Genomic DNA, 17,762 nt, shown 5'->3' with positions numbered 1-17,762 from the left:
TAGTTCAGTGCTGATAATGGCTTCTGCTGTTTTAACAACGTACTGCAGGGCTTCTCTAGCAGCCTTGGTGCAGCTGTTGTACCAGGCCGTCATGCAATTGATCAAAACTCTTTCTATAGTGCATCTGTAGAAATTAACCAGCAGCCGGAAGCTTCTATGGGAGGTTAGCACTCCTTAGTTGTCTCAAAAAGAGGCGTTGTTGTGCTTTGCCAGTTACAGCTAAAGCATTGCCAGCCCAAGACAGGTTCTCTGCGATGGTGACTCCCAAAAACTTAAAGATGGAAATTCTCTCCACAGCCTCTGCATTGATCAAAAACGGTATGTGAGTGGTCTTTTTGGTGGTCCTGAAGTCCAGAATGACTTCTTTGGTCTTTTTTGTACAGGTTGTGGGTGAAAAGTTCATAGAGGAGAGGGCTTAGTACACAGCCCTGTGGCACACCAATGCTCAGGGCAAGGGTGGAGGATGTGTGTTTTCCTAATCTTGCTTGCGGGCTATTAGTAAGAACGTCCAATAACCAGTTGCATATGGAGGGAGCAAGAGCTAGTGCGTAGAGATCAGCTGGAAGGTATGATGGTGTTAAATGTTGAACTGTAGTCAACGAAGAGCATCCTAACATAGGTGTTGGGCTTTTCTAGGTGTGAGAGGGCTACACAGATGGCGTCCTTGGTCAATCAGTTTGTTCGGGAGGCAAACTGTAGTTGATCTAGATTTGCTGGGATGGAGGCTTTGATGTGTGTGGCTACCAGTCATTCAAAGCACTTAGCGATAATGGGTTAGAGCAACTGGTCGGTAGTCATTAAGACAGGTTATCCTAGGATTTTTTGAAACTGGCAGAAGGGTTTATTTCTTTTGGGCTGTTTCAGCGGCTCAGTAACAAAGCACAAAACACTAAGGTTATAAATATGTTGATTGATATTAAAGCACTGTTAAATAAGTAAGCCTCTGAGGCCTTCGTATTTTCTAAATCACTGATCTGGAACAGATATGCAGCCAGTGAAGTCAGAAAATGTGGTTTACCAGAGAACCAGTGTGGCATCCACGTAGCTGGCATTTTCAGTAGGAGACCAGTAATGGAAGGTTCCGTGTTTGTAAAAGATTACTTTGTTATGTGAAGGAGGGTGGCAGGAGATAACACAGCAGTGGTTTGCCAGCAGCAGCGGGCCCTGCCAATACACAACACACAGACAGAGGAAAGGTGGAGAAAGAGAAAAAAATAGAAACCTCTGGAAAAGGTTACATAACAAAGGGACTCTGTAGTCAATGATTACATTAAATAAATAAAAGACCTTGCTGCGGTAACACTGTTTGATTAGGAAATGTCACAAGTTTATATATTTCATCCAGGAGCCAGTTGGGAAGGAGCTGAGGGAGGACCTAACAGGCAGTTGTAAATAACAAACTCCTTGTAGTAAAATGGAAGGAAATCTAGAACAGATTTATCAAGACAGGTGCACAGTGAAATGATACAGTTAGCAGGGGCGTTGCTAGCCCTAAAGATCAGTGCACGTGCCCCGCAGCTATTCTGAGGTGCCCCGGATGTCCCCCAGGCAGAGAGAGCTGTGGCACCTCAATAGTGGGCATGCTGGGAGCTGTGATGCATCAATCGGGGGTATGCTGGGTGCTGTGGTGCCTCTATGTGGGCAAACTGGGTGCTGTGGTGTCATGTAGGGTGCTGTGGTGCCCTTATTGCAGGGAGCTGTGGTTCTTATATGGGGATATGCTGGGAGTTGTGGTGCCTCAGTGGGAGGCCTGTGGAAGCATTGGAGGGGGTCCACTAGTAGGTCAGGAAATGCTATGGGGGAACTTCCAGATATCCTGGCAGCAGGCCAGCCCACCCAGCAGAAAGCCAGTACTGGCAGCACAGAAGCCAGGTAACTCTGCTTAGCTATGTTTGAGTGACACTGCCTATTTGTGTGTGCTGAATTTTTTTTTTTTTTGTATTAATAGAGAGGGGGCTTTATCCAACATTTTGCTGGGCAGGCCTACTTAGTTAAGTTCATGTAAATTTTACTCCACCCATGACCACACCCACATTCTGGTATGTGTGGCCACATCCATTTTCCGGCTGAAGTGCCCAAAAGTCCCCCGGAACTCTTAGGATCCTAGCAATGCCCCTGACAGTTAGCCTAAGTAGCCAGGTAGTCGGGTATCATCTGTTACAGCCCCGGTTTGCCTGTTTATTTGTTTGTTTTTACAATTGTATTTTATAAAAATGCAATTACATAAAGACTCATTTCCACTACATGCAAATCTTTCGAATGCTGCATAGCGTTTTTGCATATGTCACAAGAGACAAAAAAAAAGTGCTTACGCATGCAAATTTGCGTACAAAATGCGAATTCACATACACATGCAGAAAATAGCGTGCACATTTGCATGCTTGTTCTGATTTGCATGCAGATTTAAGGAAAATTGCATGCATCCTAGTATTGTGCCAGTCCAACTCATCAGGTAGTGTATTTGACTGACCCAATTCCTAGCTGCAAATAATATGCATTACATTTGCATGTGCGCCAGAATAATTAGCATTGCATTGACCATCTCTCATGGTTTAAACTGTTCAGAGTGTGCAGTTACATGGCCACCAATCAAGGCCAGATTTATACTTGTTTTGCCCCCAGGCTAGGTATTGTGGCTCCTCTTTCATTTTCAGCAGCCCCTCCTATTCCATGTGTAGTCCCCTCTTCCTTGTGTATCATCCATTTATGCAGCCCCTCTCTTTCATAAACACCTCCCTTGGGCATCAGTTGTCCTCTTTCATGTTCAGGTGCCCGCTTGGGTTGCGGCCGCACAAGGGCCTTTGTAGCCTTTACAGAAATCCAGCCCTGACACCAATAAAGAGCTAATGCCATGTATGAATGGGAAAACTAAACAAATATGTTAATCCAGGGGCCCAGGTGCTGTCACAACCACTGCGTCCCCTATTGCTATACCACTGCCTGCACTGAGCCTATTTCCATGCAGGAGCAGCTGGTGTTTTGCGCTCTGTGATCCGTTAAATCATCAGGTTGAAGCTAGCATATGTTTTTCTAATTCTCTGCCCATTACGGTTTGGCCAAGGATCCCTTTTCCCCATTATTGCGACAAAGGAACACTCCTTCCTAATAAACCCATCTCTGTAATAGTCCTGTGTGATTCCCTGCCTGGTAACCATCCTGATGGGGAAGTTCCTCTCTTCAGATAATATTTGCACTAGAATATTGTCTGGCTAAAGCCAGCTGCTTCTTGGAAACAATTAGCAGCTCGGTGCTGACCAATCTGTTCTTTTAAAGGATACCACAGTGAACGGCTCACACTGTAGGGCTTTATATGAAATGGCAATTTATTAATACTAAGGCTGTCGCAGAAATAACTTTGTGTAACTGGAAGGATAGTTTCCTGTTGTAAGCTGACTTTTATGGTTTTATTACTGCGGAGCTTATGTGCCAACACCCACTCCTACTGTCGCTGCCTCGCAGCCAGTGGTGCTCAGCAGAGCTCGAATATTCGAGTAGCTCGAATATTCGAGCTCTTTTCCAGCTATTCGAGCTCGGTATTCGAGCTCCGAATAGCTGTAGCTATTCGAATGGGCTATTCGCGTACACTCGAATAGCCCATTCACTATTCGAGCTATTCGAGCAAACGGCGCTATTCGAGCTCGGTACCGAGCTCGAATAGCGTCATAGCCCAGATTGATGTCCTTAGAGCCAATCAGAGGGCTCCCAGGCCCTCTGACGGCAGCCAATCACAGAGGGGGACCCTGGCCAGCCCCTACCCTATAAATAGCGGCCGCCATGTTACGTTTCTCCGTCCTTGCCTGAGACTTGCATAGAGAGAGAGTTGCTCCTTTGTGCTTTGGCTTAGCAAGAGCTTTATTGTGGTCATTTACCTAGCGTTTTTGCTCACATACACCTCCTATACACACCTATATTGTTGTTAGTTAGTTAGACATTGTATTTTAGTTAGTAGCTTTTGTGTTACATAGAGACAGGCCAGCTGCTGCAGGCTTACAGCTTTAGGCCTCAGGGCCTTGCCTGTGTGGGCAGCTGTCCTCCTGTCCTCTGTTTATTTCTCTCTATTCTATACCAGTATTTCTGCTGTCCTTTACTACTGATTGTATTAGTATTGTAGTTATATACTGTAACTGTACTAGGACACTCACTGTCACTGTTCATAGGCTACTAGCTGCTCCTGCGTGTGTGCACTCACTTTCTGTGTACACACTACACTACACACACTCTATTTCCTTCTGATAACTGATTGATTATTGTAATTGAATATTGTAATTAGTTAGTTGTACTCACTGTTACTACTTACTGTACTAGGAGTCTAGGACACTCAGTCACTGTTCATAGGCTACTAGCTCCTGCGTGTGTGCACTCACTGTCTGTGTACACACACTACACACACTCTATTTCCTTCTGATAACTGATTGCTTATTGTAATTAGTTAGTTGTACTTACTGTTACTACTTACTCTTACTGTACTAGGAGTCTAGGACACTCAGTCACTGTTCATAGGCTACTAGCTCCTGCGTGTGTGCACTCACTGTCTGTGTACACACACTACACACACTCTATTTCCTTCTGATAACTGATTGCTTATTGTAATTAGTTAGTTGTACTTACTGTTACTACTTACTCTTACTGTACTAGGAGTCTAGGACACTCAGTCACTGTTCATAGGCTACTAGCTCCTGCGTGTGTGCACTCACTGTCTGTGTACACACACTACACACACTCTATTTCCTTCTGATAACTGATTGCTTATTGTAATTAGTTAGTTGTACTTACTGTTACTACTTACTCTTACTGTACTAGGAGTCTAGGACACTCAGTCACTGTTCATAGGCTACTAGCTCCTGCGTGTGTGCACTCATTGTCTGTGTACACACACTACACACACTCTATTTCCTTCTGATAACTGATTGCTTATTGTAATTAGTTAGTTGTACTTACTGACTGTTACTACTTACTTACTTACTGTACTAGGGACACTCACTCAGTCACTGTTCATAGGCTAGCTCCTGCGCGTGTTTGCGCGTGCGTGCACTCACTGTCTGTAGTGTACACACACTAAATTTACTTGTGATTACTACTGATTATTGTAACTGCTAGTTGTACTTCCTGACTGTTACTACTTACTTACTGTACTAGGGACACTCACTCAGTCACCTCACCCACCAACCCACTCCATTAAAGTACCCCACTTTTCACCCGCCCTTTTAAAAAACTTTTGTCTATACGCCCAAAACATCGAAGATGTCTGGAAGTGGCAGCCAGCGCGGTTTGGGCAAGGGGAAGGGCAGCAAGGGAATCAGGAGGAGAGGGAGCAGCATTGTGGCAAGCCGCGGGCGCGGGCGCGCCACCATGCACAGTTCCGCAGCAGCAGCAGCAGCGTCAGTGGCTAACATTCCTCCCATAGCCACTGGCCGTGGACGCCTTGGGCGCCGCCCAGCAGGAGCATCTGCAACTCACGCTGCAGAGACACAGCAGCAGCAGCGTGTAGCACCTGCTCCGATTTTCCTCCAGCCGGGTCGGAAACGTCCCATTGAGGAAAAGCATGCAGACACTGTGGTGCAACTGATGACGGAGGATGAGCAGCCCGCCATCAGCTCTGCATCCGAGGCCTCCACCCTCACCACCACCCCTGTTCGCAGCAGCCGCCCAGCAGGGCCTGGGGAGGAGGCCAGTTCACCGTCAGTTGGCGACCTGTCATTCAGCAGTCTTTTGACCCCAGGCATCATGAGTCAATTGTCTGCTGTTGTTGGCGATTTTGAGGAGGAGATGCTGATGGGCACTTTGGGGGATGAGGGATTGGACAGCAAGACTGTGGCGACAGTCAAGCAGCCCATCCATGCATCAGGAGAGGAGTTTGGGGGGTCCTCATCCCAGCAGGACATGTTTCAGGAGGGGGAGGATGATGATGACCCGGTGACAGACAGAGACTGGGTGCCACCACCTCCAGGGGATGTCGTCCTCAGCAGCTCTGAGGAGGAGGAGGAGGAGGATGCTCTTGTGGGCCTTGCAAGGAGGCGCATCATTGCAAGCATTGGCAGCAGCAGTAGGCAGGTCCCACAGCCTGCTGGTGTCTCAGGCTCAGCAGCAGCAGCATCTGCCAGTACCACCACCAGCCGCACCCAAGCCCCCCAAGCCCCCCCCCCAACCACCACAGGGAGACAGGCAGCAGCGCTTCCATGCCGTAGGGGGATGTTTCTGTCACCAATCTGGCGCTTTTTCACCATGCCCACAGTGTACAGCAAGTACGCCACTTGCAACCACTGTCAGCGGAAGTTGAGCAGAGGTGCAGACCCCTTAAAGTTCTGCACCAGCTCGCTCATCAACCACCTTGCTGCGAAACATTTCCACCAGCATCAGGAGTTCCAGAGGCTGAAGGCATCTGGTGCTGGCAGTGGCACCACACCCATCACTGCACAGCCTTCAGCAGCAGCAGCAACAGCAGCCACCCGCCCTCCTGCTCCTCCAGCAGCACCAGCAGGAGTGCGGAAACGCACTGCTCCTCCCCCCTCTGCAACTCCTGCCGCCGACACTGAGGCCTGTTCTGGCAGCCAGTCCTCAGTGGCCTCCTCCGCTGTGTCTGCTGATTCCCGTGCCAGCAAAAGGCCACGCCAGAGCCTTTTGAGCGAGTCCTTCCAGGGGGTGGTTAGGGCTCTGCCTCCCAGCAGCCGTCGCGTGCGGCAGCTGAACGGCTTGCTGGCACGGGCCATGTGCTCCCAACTCCTGCCGTACACGCTCATGCAGGAGGGGAGCGACATTCGTGCGCTGCTTGCTTGCGCAGCCCCAGACTGGCAGCTCCCCAGCAGACACTTTTTCTCCCGCAAGGCCATTCCTGCACTGCACCGCTTTGTGATGGCCAATGTGGAGCGAGGGCTGGAGCACGCGGTTGGTGAAAGGGTCCACGTCACCATGGACTCCTGGAGCAGCCGCTTCGGGACAGGCCGCTACCTGTCCTTCACTGTCCACTGGGTCAGCTTGGTGGAAGGGGGTGAGGATGGGAGAGCAGCAGCAGGCACAGCAGCAGCAGCAACACAGTGGGTGGTGCCACCCCGCAGGGTCAGGGGAACTGCAGCAGGTTCCTCCGATCCTCTGCCATCCTCCGGCACACCTGGCCAAACACCCCGCCTCAGCAGCAGCGTGAAGGCCCGCCACTGCCAAGCGCTGCTGCACTTGGTCAGCCTTGGGAGGACCAAGCTGACGGCAACCCATGTGTTGGCCAAACTCCAGGAGCAGGAGAGGATTTGGCTGACCCCCAGAGGCCTCAGAGTCGGAGAGGTGGTGGCCGACAATGGGGCCAATCTGGTTGCCGCAATAGACAGGGGAAACCTGACCCACATCCCCTGTCTTGCCCACGTGCTGAACCTGGTGGTGCAGAAGTTCTTGCGCACCTACCAGGGGATGGGCGAACTGCTGGAAACGGCAAGGAACGTTGTGCGTCACTTCCGGCGCTCGGCTGCAGCCTGTGCGAGCCTGGAAGACGTGCAAAAGGAGCTGGATCTGCCACGCCATCGGCTGATCCTTGACGTTCCAACTCGCTGCTGGAACTCCACCCTGGCGATGTTGGAGCGTCTGGTTGAACAGAAGCACGCTGTCAACCAGTACCTTGCCCTGGCCACTGTTTCCGCCGCTCAGAGAAGGGACAAGACCAGCAACATCCCGTCCATCGTCCCCGATGATGACTGGAGGCACATGCAGCAGGTGTGCTTAGTGCTGGCTCCCTTTCTGCAGGCCACTAACATGGTGAGCAGGGACCATGCTATGGTCTGCGAGTGGGTGCCCCTGGTTTGTCTGCTGAACAGGGCCCTCGATGCTTTGCTGGAACAGGGAGCGGCAGCCTTGGACCAGCAGGAGCGGCAAGCAGCTGCACAGTCCACCTCTGAGGGGGAGGAGGAGGAGGACTTGGTGGAGGTCCCTGACCTTGCTGGTGATGAGGGGGAGCAGCACAGTGCAGCTGAGTTGGTGCGGGGGTGGAGAGAGGATGAGGCTGACGAGGCAGAGGAGGAGGATGAGGACAGCAGCACTGCCGTCGATGTGCCAGCAGACGTGGCCCGCCTCTTCCCAATGGCAGCGCACATGCTGACGTGCCTGCGCAGAGACCCCAGGGTGATCCAGATGAAGCAGAGGGAGGACATCTGGATCAGCATGATGTTGGACCCACGCCTCAAGGGGAAGTTGAGCCAGTTCCTGCCGCCTGCAGGAGGAGACCCAGCGCAACAAATAAGGAGCTTGCAGCAGGCCCTTGTTGAGCGCTTGGAGGAAGCCTTCCCCCAGCCTTCCACCCCCACTGTCCAGCAGCCAGCACAGAGGCAGCAGCAGGTGCCTGCATCCAGCAGCAAGCGCCCCACAGACCTGCTGTCTCTCAGCCACGAGCTCTACAGGACTGTAGAGTCTCCGGCAGCAGTGACTAGAGAGGAGGTGCATGCAGCAGCATCCTCCACCGGTCACAGCCAGCGCCTGACCCGCATGGTGGCTGACTACATGGGGTCCTACAGCGGGCTTGACAGCGATGCCCCTGTTGATCCCATGGAGTATTGGGTCAAGCGCCTGGAGATCTGGAGCGAGCTGGCGCAGTACGCCCTGGAAGTGCTGTCCTGCCCCCCTTCCAGCGTGCTGTCCGAGCGCTGCTTCAGTGCAGCTGGTGGTGTGGTCACCGAGAAACGCTCACGTCTGTCTCACAAGTCTGTGGACAGACTGACGTTTCTCAAGATGAACCAGGCGTGGGTGGAAGGCGAGTTCCTGGCCCCTGTTGTCGGCGAGAGGGGGACATGAACTGGCTAAGAACCATCGTTAATGTGCCTTACCACCCTTTACCACCTCCTGGCTCCTGCTCACTAAGCCAGCCTGGTTCACTTTGACTATTACGTCGCCTGCAGCCACACATTTTACACCTACAGTGGGCTGCTGTGTACTGCCCTTCTGCTGTCTGTCTGTGTTTCCCACTGCCAGGGTACACAGATTTACCTTCTGCTGCCACTCTGCCACCAGCTATTACGTCAAACAATAGCTATATATCTGTGTAATTTGTTTTACAAACAAAACCAAAAAACCATTAAAAAAAAAAAAAGGTTTAATTTTTCTGAGGTGCCCGGGTTGAAAACTGTGTTGTCCCAGTTGTGTATTGGACACGATGTGGGCTGCACGACCGCTGTCTGGGACCTCCTGTTGTGTTCATTTACGGCCTGGTATCACCGCTAGGTACCAGGGCTATTATGTCACGCTGCCTGCCTGCTGCCACACTCACACTACTCCTCCATTCCTCCTGCTGCTGCTTTCTGTCTGTGTTTCCCACTGCCAGGGTACACAGAATTACCTTCTGCTGCCACACTGCCACCAGCTATTACTTCAAACAATAGCTGCTCACATTACTCCTCCATTCCTCCTGCTGCTGCTGCTGTCGGTCTGTGTTTCCCACTGCCAGGGTACACAGAATTACATTCTGCTGCCACTCTGCCACCAGCTATTACGTCAAACAATAGCTATATATCTGTGTAATTTGTTTTACAAACAAAACCAAAAAACCATTAAAAAAAAAAAGGTTTAATTTTTCTGAGGTGCCCGGGTTGAAAACTGTGTTGTCCCAGTTGTGTATTGGACACGGTGTGGGCTGCACGACCGCTGTCTGGGACCTCCTGCCTGCTGTGTTTATTTACAGCCCTGGTATCACCGCTAGGTACCAGGGCTATTATGTCACGCTGCCTGCCTGCTGCCACACTCCCACTACTCCTCCATTCCTCCTGCTGATGCTGCTGTCTGTCTGTGTTTCCCAACGCCAGGGTACACAGATTTACCTTCTGCTGCCACTCTGCCACCAGCTATTACGTCAAAAAATAGCTATATCTGTGTAATTGGTTGTAAAACCAAAACTACAAAACCATAAAAAAAAAAAAAAAAAGGTTTAATTTTTCTGAGGTGCCCGGGTTGAAAACTGTGTTGTCCCAGTTGTGTATTGGACACGATGTGGGCTGCACGACCGCTGTCTGGGACCTCCTGTTGTGTTCATTTACGGCCTGGTATCACCGCTAGGTACCAGGGCTATTATGTCACGCTGCCTGCCTGCTGCCACACTCACACTACTCCTCCATTCCTCCTGCTGCTGCTTTCTGTCTGTGTTTCCCACTGCCAGGGTACACAGAATTACCTTCTGCTGCCACACTGCCACCAGCTATTACTTCAAACAATAGCTGCTCACATTACTCCTCCATTCCTCCTGCTGCTGCTGCTGTCGGTCTGTGTTTCCCACTGCCAGGGTACACAGAATTACATTCTGCTGCCACTCTGCCACCAGCTATTACGTCAAACAATAGCTATATATCTGTGTAATTTGTTTTACAAACAAAACCAAAAAACCATTAAAAAAAAAAAGGTTTAATTTTTCTGAGGTGCCCGGGTTGAAAACTGTGTTGTCCCAGTTGTGTATTGGACACGATGTGGGCTGCACGACCGCTGTCTGGGACCTCCTGCCTGCTGTGTTTATTTACAGCCCTGGTATCACCGCTAGGTACCAGGGCTATTATGTCACGCTGCCTGCCTGCTGCCACACTCACACTACTCCTCCATTCCTCCTGCTGATGCTGCTGTCTGTCTGTGTTTCCCAACGCCAGGGTACACAGATTTACCTTCTGCTGCCACTCTGCCACCAGCTATTACGTCAAAAAATAGCTATATCTGTGTAATTGGTTGTAAAACCAAAACTACAAAACCATAAAAAAAAAAAAAAAAAGGTTTAATTTTTCTGAGGTGCCCGGGTTGAAAACTGTGTTGTCCCAGTTGTGTATTGGACACGATGTGGGCTGCACGACCGCTGTCTGGGACCTCCTGCCTGCTGTGTTTATTTACAGCCCTGGTATCACCGCTAGGTACCAGGGCTATTATGTCACGCTGCCTGCCTGCTGCCACACTTCCACTACTCCTCCATTCCTCCTGCTGATGCTGCTGTCTGTCTGTGTTTCCCAACGCCAGGGTACACAGATTTACCTTCTGCTGCCACTCTGCCACCAGCTATTACGTCAAAAAATAGCTATATCTGTGTAATTGGTTGTAAAACCAAAACTACAAAACCATAAAAAAAAAAAAAAAAAAAGGTTTAATTTTTCTGAGGTGCCCGGGTTGAAAACTGTGTTGTCCCAGTTGTGTATTGGACACGATGTGGGCTGCACGACCGCTGTCTGGGACCTCCTGCCTGCTGTGTTTATTTACAGCCCTGGTATCACCGCTAGGTACCAGGGCTATTATGTCACGCTGCCTGCCTGCTGCCACACTCACACTACTCCTCCATTCCTCCTGCTGATGCTGCTGTCTGTCTGTGTTTCCCAACGCCAGGGTACACAGAATTAGCTTCTGCTGCCACTCTGCCACCAGCTATTACGTCAAACAATAGCTGCTCACATTACTCCTCCATTCCTCCTGCTGCTGCTGCTGCTGCTGTCTGTCTGTCTGTGTTTCCCAACGCCAGGGTACACAGATTTACCTTCTGCTGCCACTCTGCCACCAGCAATTACGTCAAAAAATAGCTATATCTGTCTGTGTAATTTGTTGTAAAAACAAAACTACAAAACCATAAAAAAAAAAAAGTTTAATTTTTCTGAGGTGCCCGGGTTGAAAACTGTGTTGTCCCAGTTGTGTATTGGACACAATGTGGGCTGCACGACCGCTGTCTGGGACCTCCTGCCTGCTGTGTTTATTTACAGCCCTGGTATCAACGCTAGGTACCAGGGCTATTATGTCACGCTGCCTGCCTCATTGACTGCCTGCTGCCACACACTCATCCTCCTCCTCCTGCTGCTGAATTTACCTCCTGCTGTCTGTGTGTTTCCACTGCCAGGGAGCACATACAATGGCGCTTCCAACATGCGTGCGCCACCAGCTATTTGTTACGCTCAAAAATAGCTGCATTTCTTTAAAAAAAAAAATTTGAAAAGAGAAATAAGTGAAGAAGAAGAAGAAGAAGAAGAAGAAGAAGAAGAAGAAGGAGGAGGAGGAGGAGGAGGAGGAGGAGGAGGAGGAGGAGGAGGAGGAGGAAGAAGAAGAGGAAGAAGAAGAGGAAGAGGAGGAGGAGGAAGAGGAGGAGGAGGAAGAGGAGGAGGAGGAAGAGGAGGAGGAGGAAGAGGAGGAGGAGGAAGAGGAGGAGGAGGAAGAGGAGGAGGAGGAAGAGGAGGAGGAGGAAGAGGAGGAGGAGGAAGAGGAGGAGGAGGAAGAGGAGGAGGAGGAAGAGGAGGAGGAAGAGGAGGAAGAGGAAGAGGAGGAAGAGGAAGAGGAGGAAGAGGAGGAAGAGGAGGAAGAGGAGGAAGAGGAGGAGGAGGAGAAGGAGAAGGAGAAGGAGAAGGAGAAGGAGAAGGAGAAGAAGAAATTTCTGGACACAACTTCTCTTTTCAACTTTTTTTTTTTAAAGGAACATCCCCACATAATCACTTGCTGTTGTTACTTGGAAAAAAAGAGGTTTCTTGCATCATTCACCCTCAAAACAAGTGTTGGAAGCTATTTAAGGCCATTTCGAATAGTCAGCTCGAATAATGAGCTCGAATACCGACTCGAATAGTGAGCTCGAATTCCGAGGTCGAATCGAATAGTAAAAATTATTCGACTCGAATATTCGACTGATCTCGAATAATTTACTATTCGAATTCGACCTAACTCGAATTTTGAAAAGGGGTATTTGAGCACCACTGCTCGCAGCTTTTCCTACCAACTGGCATTTGTTGAGATAGAAAATGTACACAGATAAATAATGTCAGCTCGATAATAAAACTAGTTGTGAACAAGCTATGCACTGAAAAGAGACCGCTTTATCTCTCTAATTGCATAAAAGCAATCTACTGTATGTAATACCGCAATGCAAACAGTAACTCCATAACCTATCGTTACTAGGAATAATTAATAAAATGCAAATAGTTGAGAGTTGATGCAGGATTATGCAAATGGTGTATGCATATTTATGTAGCTTGAAAATGGACCGATCTACACAATCCTGAATCAACTTGGAATAACTTGCATCTCATTGACCTAATGCAGCTTTTTCAGGAGAAACAAGGTGGTGACTTCAGCAGCTCCTGTCCATTGGCTGGGTGCTTTCTAGCACTTGGCACAAGGGCACAGGCAGTGGGCAGTCCAACACCCCCCAGTGAACTTGCCTAAGAGAACAGCAGTTGTTGTCCTCAGATGTGGCATAAGACAGTTTTTGGCCACCGGGTAACGCTGCCGCATGTCAAACATGACAAGTTCAGTGTTAACGGCCGCTTCCATTCGGGTGCATGAAATTGCAGCCAAAAGACGCTTGTGGCTGGCCCGAATGTTATGCCAACGGATCCGCCTCACCGCACTGCTAACGCTCTACTATGAACGTATCATTACAAAATAATTGCATTGCATTAGCAATGAGTGTTTTGGTGGGCGGCCCTCTCTTGGCAGGTGTGTTGTGGTACCATGTTCTTTCCATTTGAAGATGATGGATTTGATGGTGCTCCGGGGAATATTCAAAGCTTTGGATAATTTTTATAACCCAACCCTGATTTGTACATCACAAAACTTTGCCCCTGACTTGTTTGGAGAGCTCCTTGGTCTTCATGGTGTGATGCCTCTTGCTTAGTGGTGTTGAAGCCTCTGGGACATTACTGAAAAGGTGTGTTTATACTGACAGATCATGTGACACTTAAATTGCACACAGGCAGGGCCAGCAATTGCCCCTGGTGTCCCTGGCATCTGCCCTCCCCATCCCCCCCCGCACTGTTTCTTGAGGTCCCTGCACATTAGCGGCTTATCACTTACTTGTACAGGCGTGCAGCGGCTGCACTGTTGCTCATAAGCACATGCGTAGAAGTCGCCGACCCGAGACTAAGCAGTGAGGGACACACAGGCTTCTAGGGGCTGGAGGAAGCCCCAGGTAAATAATTCTGATTGTAGGTTATTTTCCTAATGTATCCTTTAACTAGCATAATGCTTTGCCATCCACCCTTCACCAGCCACCCATCCAGTATTCACCTCTAAGGTTGTCCAAGGTCACATACCCCCACCATCTAGATGGACTGCCATGGAACTGAAGCTGTTCTGAGCTACTTTGGCTCCAACCAGTGCTGTTCTGACTCGTCCCTCTAGCATGATTTTCCAGCATGTCTAATCAATACATTCAACCAATTCTGCCCAAAATCAATTGAATTGTTGGCGCTTGTGGCGGCAACGATTATTTTCATGCTGTTCGATAATAAGTATTGAATCGGATGGTCAATCAACCACCAAGTCGATTGATGTATGGCCACCTTTAGTGTATACCATGAGCCTGTTTTTCCATCAGCTGATATACTGTGAAGGAATTTGGTACCTCCAGTGGGTGTTGAAGGAAAGAAAAGAGAGGCGTGAAGAAAATGATGCTAAAAAATCATGGTGACTGGCTTTCAGATGATCTTATTTGTTAAGTAGGCACAATGAAGAAAAACATATTTAATCCCTTGTGGATTTAGTTTGCTTGCCCTCTGACCAAGAAATGACCATATGACCATGACAGAATAACAAGAAAAGAGCCCTCAAAAACAGTGCCCCAAAGTCAGAGCTTGAAGTTCATTGTAATGAGTGAGATAAGTATTTGATCCCTTTCAAAAGATGACTTAGTACTTGCATACCTCCCAACTTTTTGAGATAGGAAAGAGGGACACTTAAGCCACACCCCTGCCACACACCCAGTCGCGCCCATGCCACACCCCCAGTTACGCATACCATAAAGATTTCATAAGAAAAATAGCAGTAGGAGAACAGAGGCGCCAGCAGGATAAAAGTGGATAAAAACTTTAAAATTTGTTGGGAGGAAGTGGTGGACTTACCTCCATAAAGCAGACACGAAAGACTGTCTGAATAGTAGTCACATTTATTAATTAGTACCCCAAAACAGTGCAACGCGTTTCGCAGGCCTGAGGCGCTACACCTGCTATTGCTGAAATTCTGTCTTGTCCCCATTTTTATTGCCTGATGAGGCGGGCTGGGCCTGCGAAACGCGTTGCACTGTTTTGGGGTACTAATTAATAAATGTGACTACTATTCAGACAGTCTTTCGTGTCTGCTTTATGGAGGTAAGTCCACCACTTTCTCCCAGCAAATTTTAAAGTTTTTATCCACTTTTATCCTGCTGGCGCCTCTGTTCTCCTACTGCTATACCGTGTCCACCCCTGGTGGAGGGGTGATCTACCCCCTTTCGCATCTACAGAGAGCGACTTCTTATCCCTGAGTGAGGACAGGTCTAATCTCCTCACCTGCCTATACAGTGGTTGCCTGTGTGGTAACCCATGTTTGTGAGTATAATTTTCTCACGATAACCTTTAATTCATTTATGCTTAACATACTACACTATATTGGGCTCTCGGTTTCTCTACACTTTATCATAAGAAAAATATGTTGTTTTCTAATTTAACCCACACTGGTCCTTTCTATCCTGGTTCATTTTCCTTCATACTAATATTTTGAAATAAGAAATATATCAGTTTAAAGGATGGGAATGAAGTTTAGGGTCAGTTAAACACATTTCCAGTAGAAAAATACATACATTTACACAGAGCTCTACATCAGTCCTGAAAGAGGGATAAATGAGGGAGAAAGAGAGACAGAGGGACAGGGTTCCCAAAGAGGGACTGTCCCTCCAAAAGAAAGTCAGTTGGGAGCTATCTACTTGGTGGCAAAACCATTGTTGGCAGTCACAGAGGTCAGACATTTCTAGTTTGCCCACATCTCAGGAGGGATTTTCATTTCCTTCTCTTTGCAGATGGTCTCTGTAAGATTTTGAGGCTAATGTTTTACAACTTGAACCTTTAGCTCCATCCACAGGTTTTCTACTGGGTTAATGTCTGGAGACTGGCTAGGCCACTCCAGGACCTCCATGTACTTTTTCTTGAGCCACTACTTTGTTGCCTTGACCATGTATTTTGGGTCATTGTCATGCTGGAAGACCCATACAAGGAAAATAGTGTTAGAGCAAACTTCCCTTTTCACAGGTCAAGGTACAGTCTGTTATCTGAACATGGGGTATGATAATATGCCAGAATACTACAACTCTGAGGCGTTATTACATGTGCTGTACATTTTCAGTGATCTGATATTGGCCACTGTAGTCTTATTCTTCTTCTTATTTTTTATCATTATTCAGGTTTCTGTAACTGCACGAGAAGATGTGCCATCTTTTGGTCCTCCACTTCCAAATCCACCAGTATTTCAAAAAGTAAGTGGCTTATGGTATATTCTGAAAATGTAAAATGAGGTGAAATCCGCTCATCCAATGTCGTAGGGGCAGTGCAGGAATCGGGCGACTCTGATCCAAACCATATTGGAGAAAGGAAAAGGTTCCGCACAATGCCATACCAAAATATAAATCCACCTTTATTAGATCAAGTTAAAAAAAACCGCACAGCCAGGTTACTGACATGTTTCGGACTTACAATGGTCCTTAATCATAGTCTTGTTCTATGATTAAGGACCATTGTGAGTCCGAAACATGTCAGTAACCTGGCTGTGCGTTATTTTTAACTTGATTTAATAAAGGTGAATTTATATTTTGGTATGGCATTGTGCGGAACCTTCTCCTGAGAATGTAAATATTTGAATTCTGTGGAAGCAGACATAAGGCTCGGGGCATCCAAGGTCTGCGTTATTTTTATCACGATAAACAATCTCCCGTTCGGAAACAATGATTTTATTCAACAACACCAGATGTGCAAGCAACAGGAACCGAAATCTCCATAGTAAATAAACAAGAATGAATACCCTACTTCTGCATCTAATTTATTGTTTTGGCTCATCTAGGTATCAGCATAACGTTTACAGGTTAATAGGATTGTTCTAACTATGTACTAATTATCCAAATTATTTGAAGGTGTTGAAGTCAAAGGTGGATCCTGTATGCTGTAACATCATGTCCTAAAATTAATGAAATTACCCATTTAATTTACCTGTCATACACATCAGAATTAACATACAGCTAAAGCTGGAGAAGATAAGTAGCTCGGCTAATCTGAGCTGGATTTCTAAAATGTTCTGCTTTATGGAGGAATTTAACTGAATATAACTTAAAGGAATAATTTTAAAGTATCTAAATTTCTGGAAGCAGCATTAATCAATATGGCAATAGGAGTCAGAACCAACACAGCATATGTTTCTGCTGTGCAGTGTGTCTTTTTTTGATATACCTTGCAGACAGCGTCCCCTGAACAAACTGACGGCGACGGGTTTTTGGGGCAGACCATTATGCTAGAGGTGATGCCTCTTGCCGATTGCAGCTGTGGATTATACTGTTTTATGCTCCCCAACTTCAGTGCAAGTTATGCAGCATGTTACTATGAGGAGGGAGGGACAACAGGTCTCCCTCCCTCTCACTCCAAGTCTGCCCGGCCAATAACATCATGCTTACTTGTCCCCTTCTGTTTGCGTGTGAAGAGAATCGTCAGAAGTTTCCCTTCACACTAGTGAAGCCCGGTTCATGAGGGATTGGCTCATTTGAGCCGGTTCCTTCCTGTGAGTCGAGTGATCCGACTCATCACACTGAACCGAATCAGTTCAGTGGATAAGAAAGACACTGAACCGAATCAGTCCAGTGGATGAGAAAGGAGTCATTTCTCATCCACTGAACTGATTCGGTTCAGTGTGATGAGTCCAGGGGCGTAACTAAGCCCCACCGGGCCCCCCTGCAGAATTTCAGAGCGGGCCCCCCCCCCCTCCCGGGGCCCGCTCGTGGCCGGTTTTTGGGTGCTGGAGGGGTGGCAGCATGAGTGTAAAGCCTTGCCCACAGTCGGCGGGGA

The 17,762-nt window shown here is 48.2% G+C and overlaps 1 protein-coding gene across 13 annotated transcripts in view; it reads left to right on the top strand.

Moving 5' to 3' along the window:
• The window catches only part of RAP1GAP2 (RAP1 GTPase activating protein 2), an 863,455-nt gene that overhangs the window by 743,804 nt on the left and 101,889 nt on the right, over positions 1-17,762 (top strand). For all 13 annotated transcript variants that reach the window (XM_068270219.1, XM_068270220.1, XM_068270217.1 and 10 more), the window contains one exon: positions 16,118-16,189. In XM_068270219.1, coding sequence (XP_068126320.1) covers positions 16,118-16,189 — 72 coding nt within the window. The remainder of the gene's footprint in view (positions 1-16,117; positions 16,190-17,762) is intronic.

Source organism: Hyperolius riggenbachi, chromosome 2 (genome assembly GCF_040937935.1).
Source record: "Hyperolius riggenbachi isolate aHypRig1 chromosome 2, aHypRig1.pri, whole genome shotgun sequence".
NCBI classification, from domain to species: Eukaryota; Metazoa; Chordata; class Amphibia; order Anura; family Hyperoliidae; genus Hyperolius; species Hyperolius riggenbachi.
Note: the sequence above shows the minus strand (reverse complement) of the source record. Positions and strands in the feature narration are given on the sequence as shown.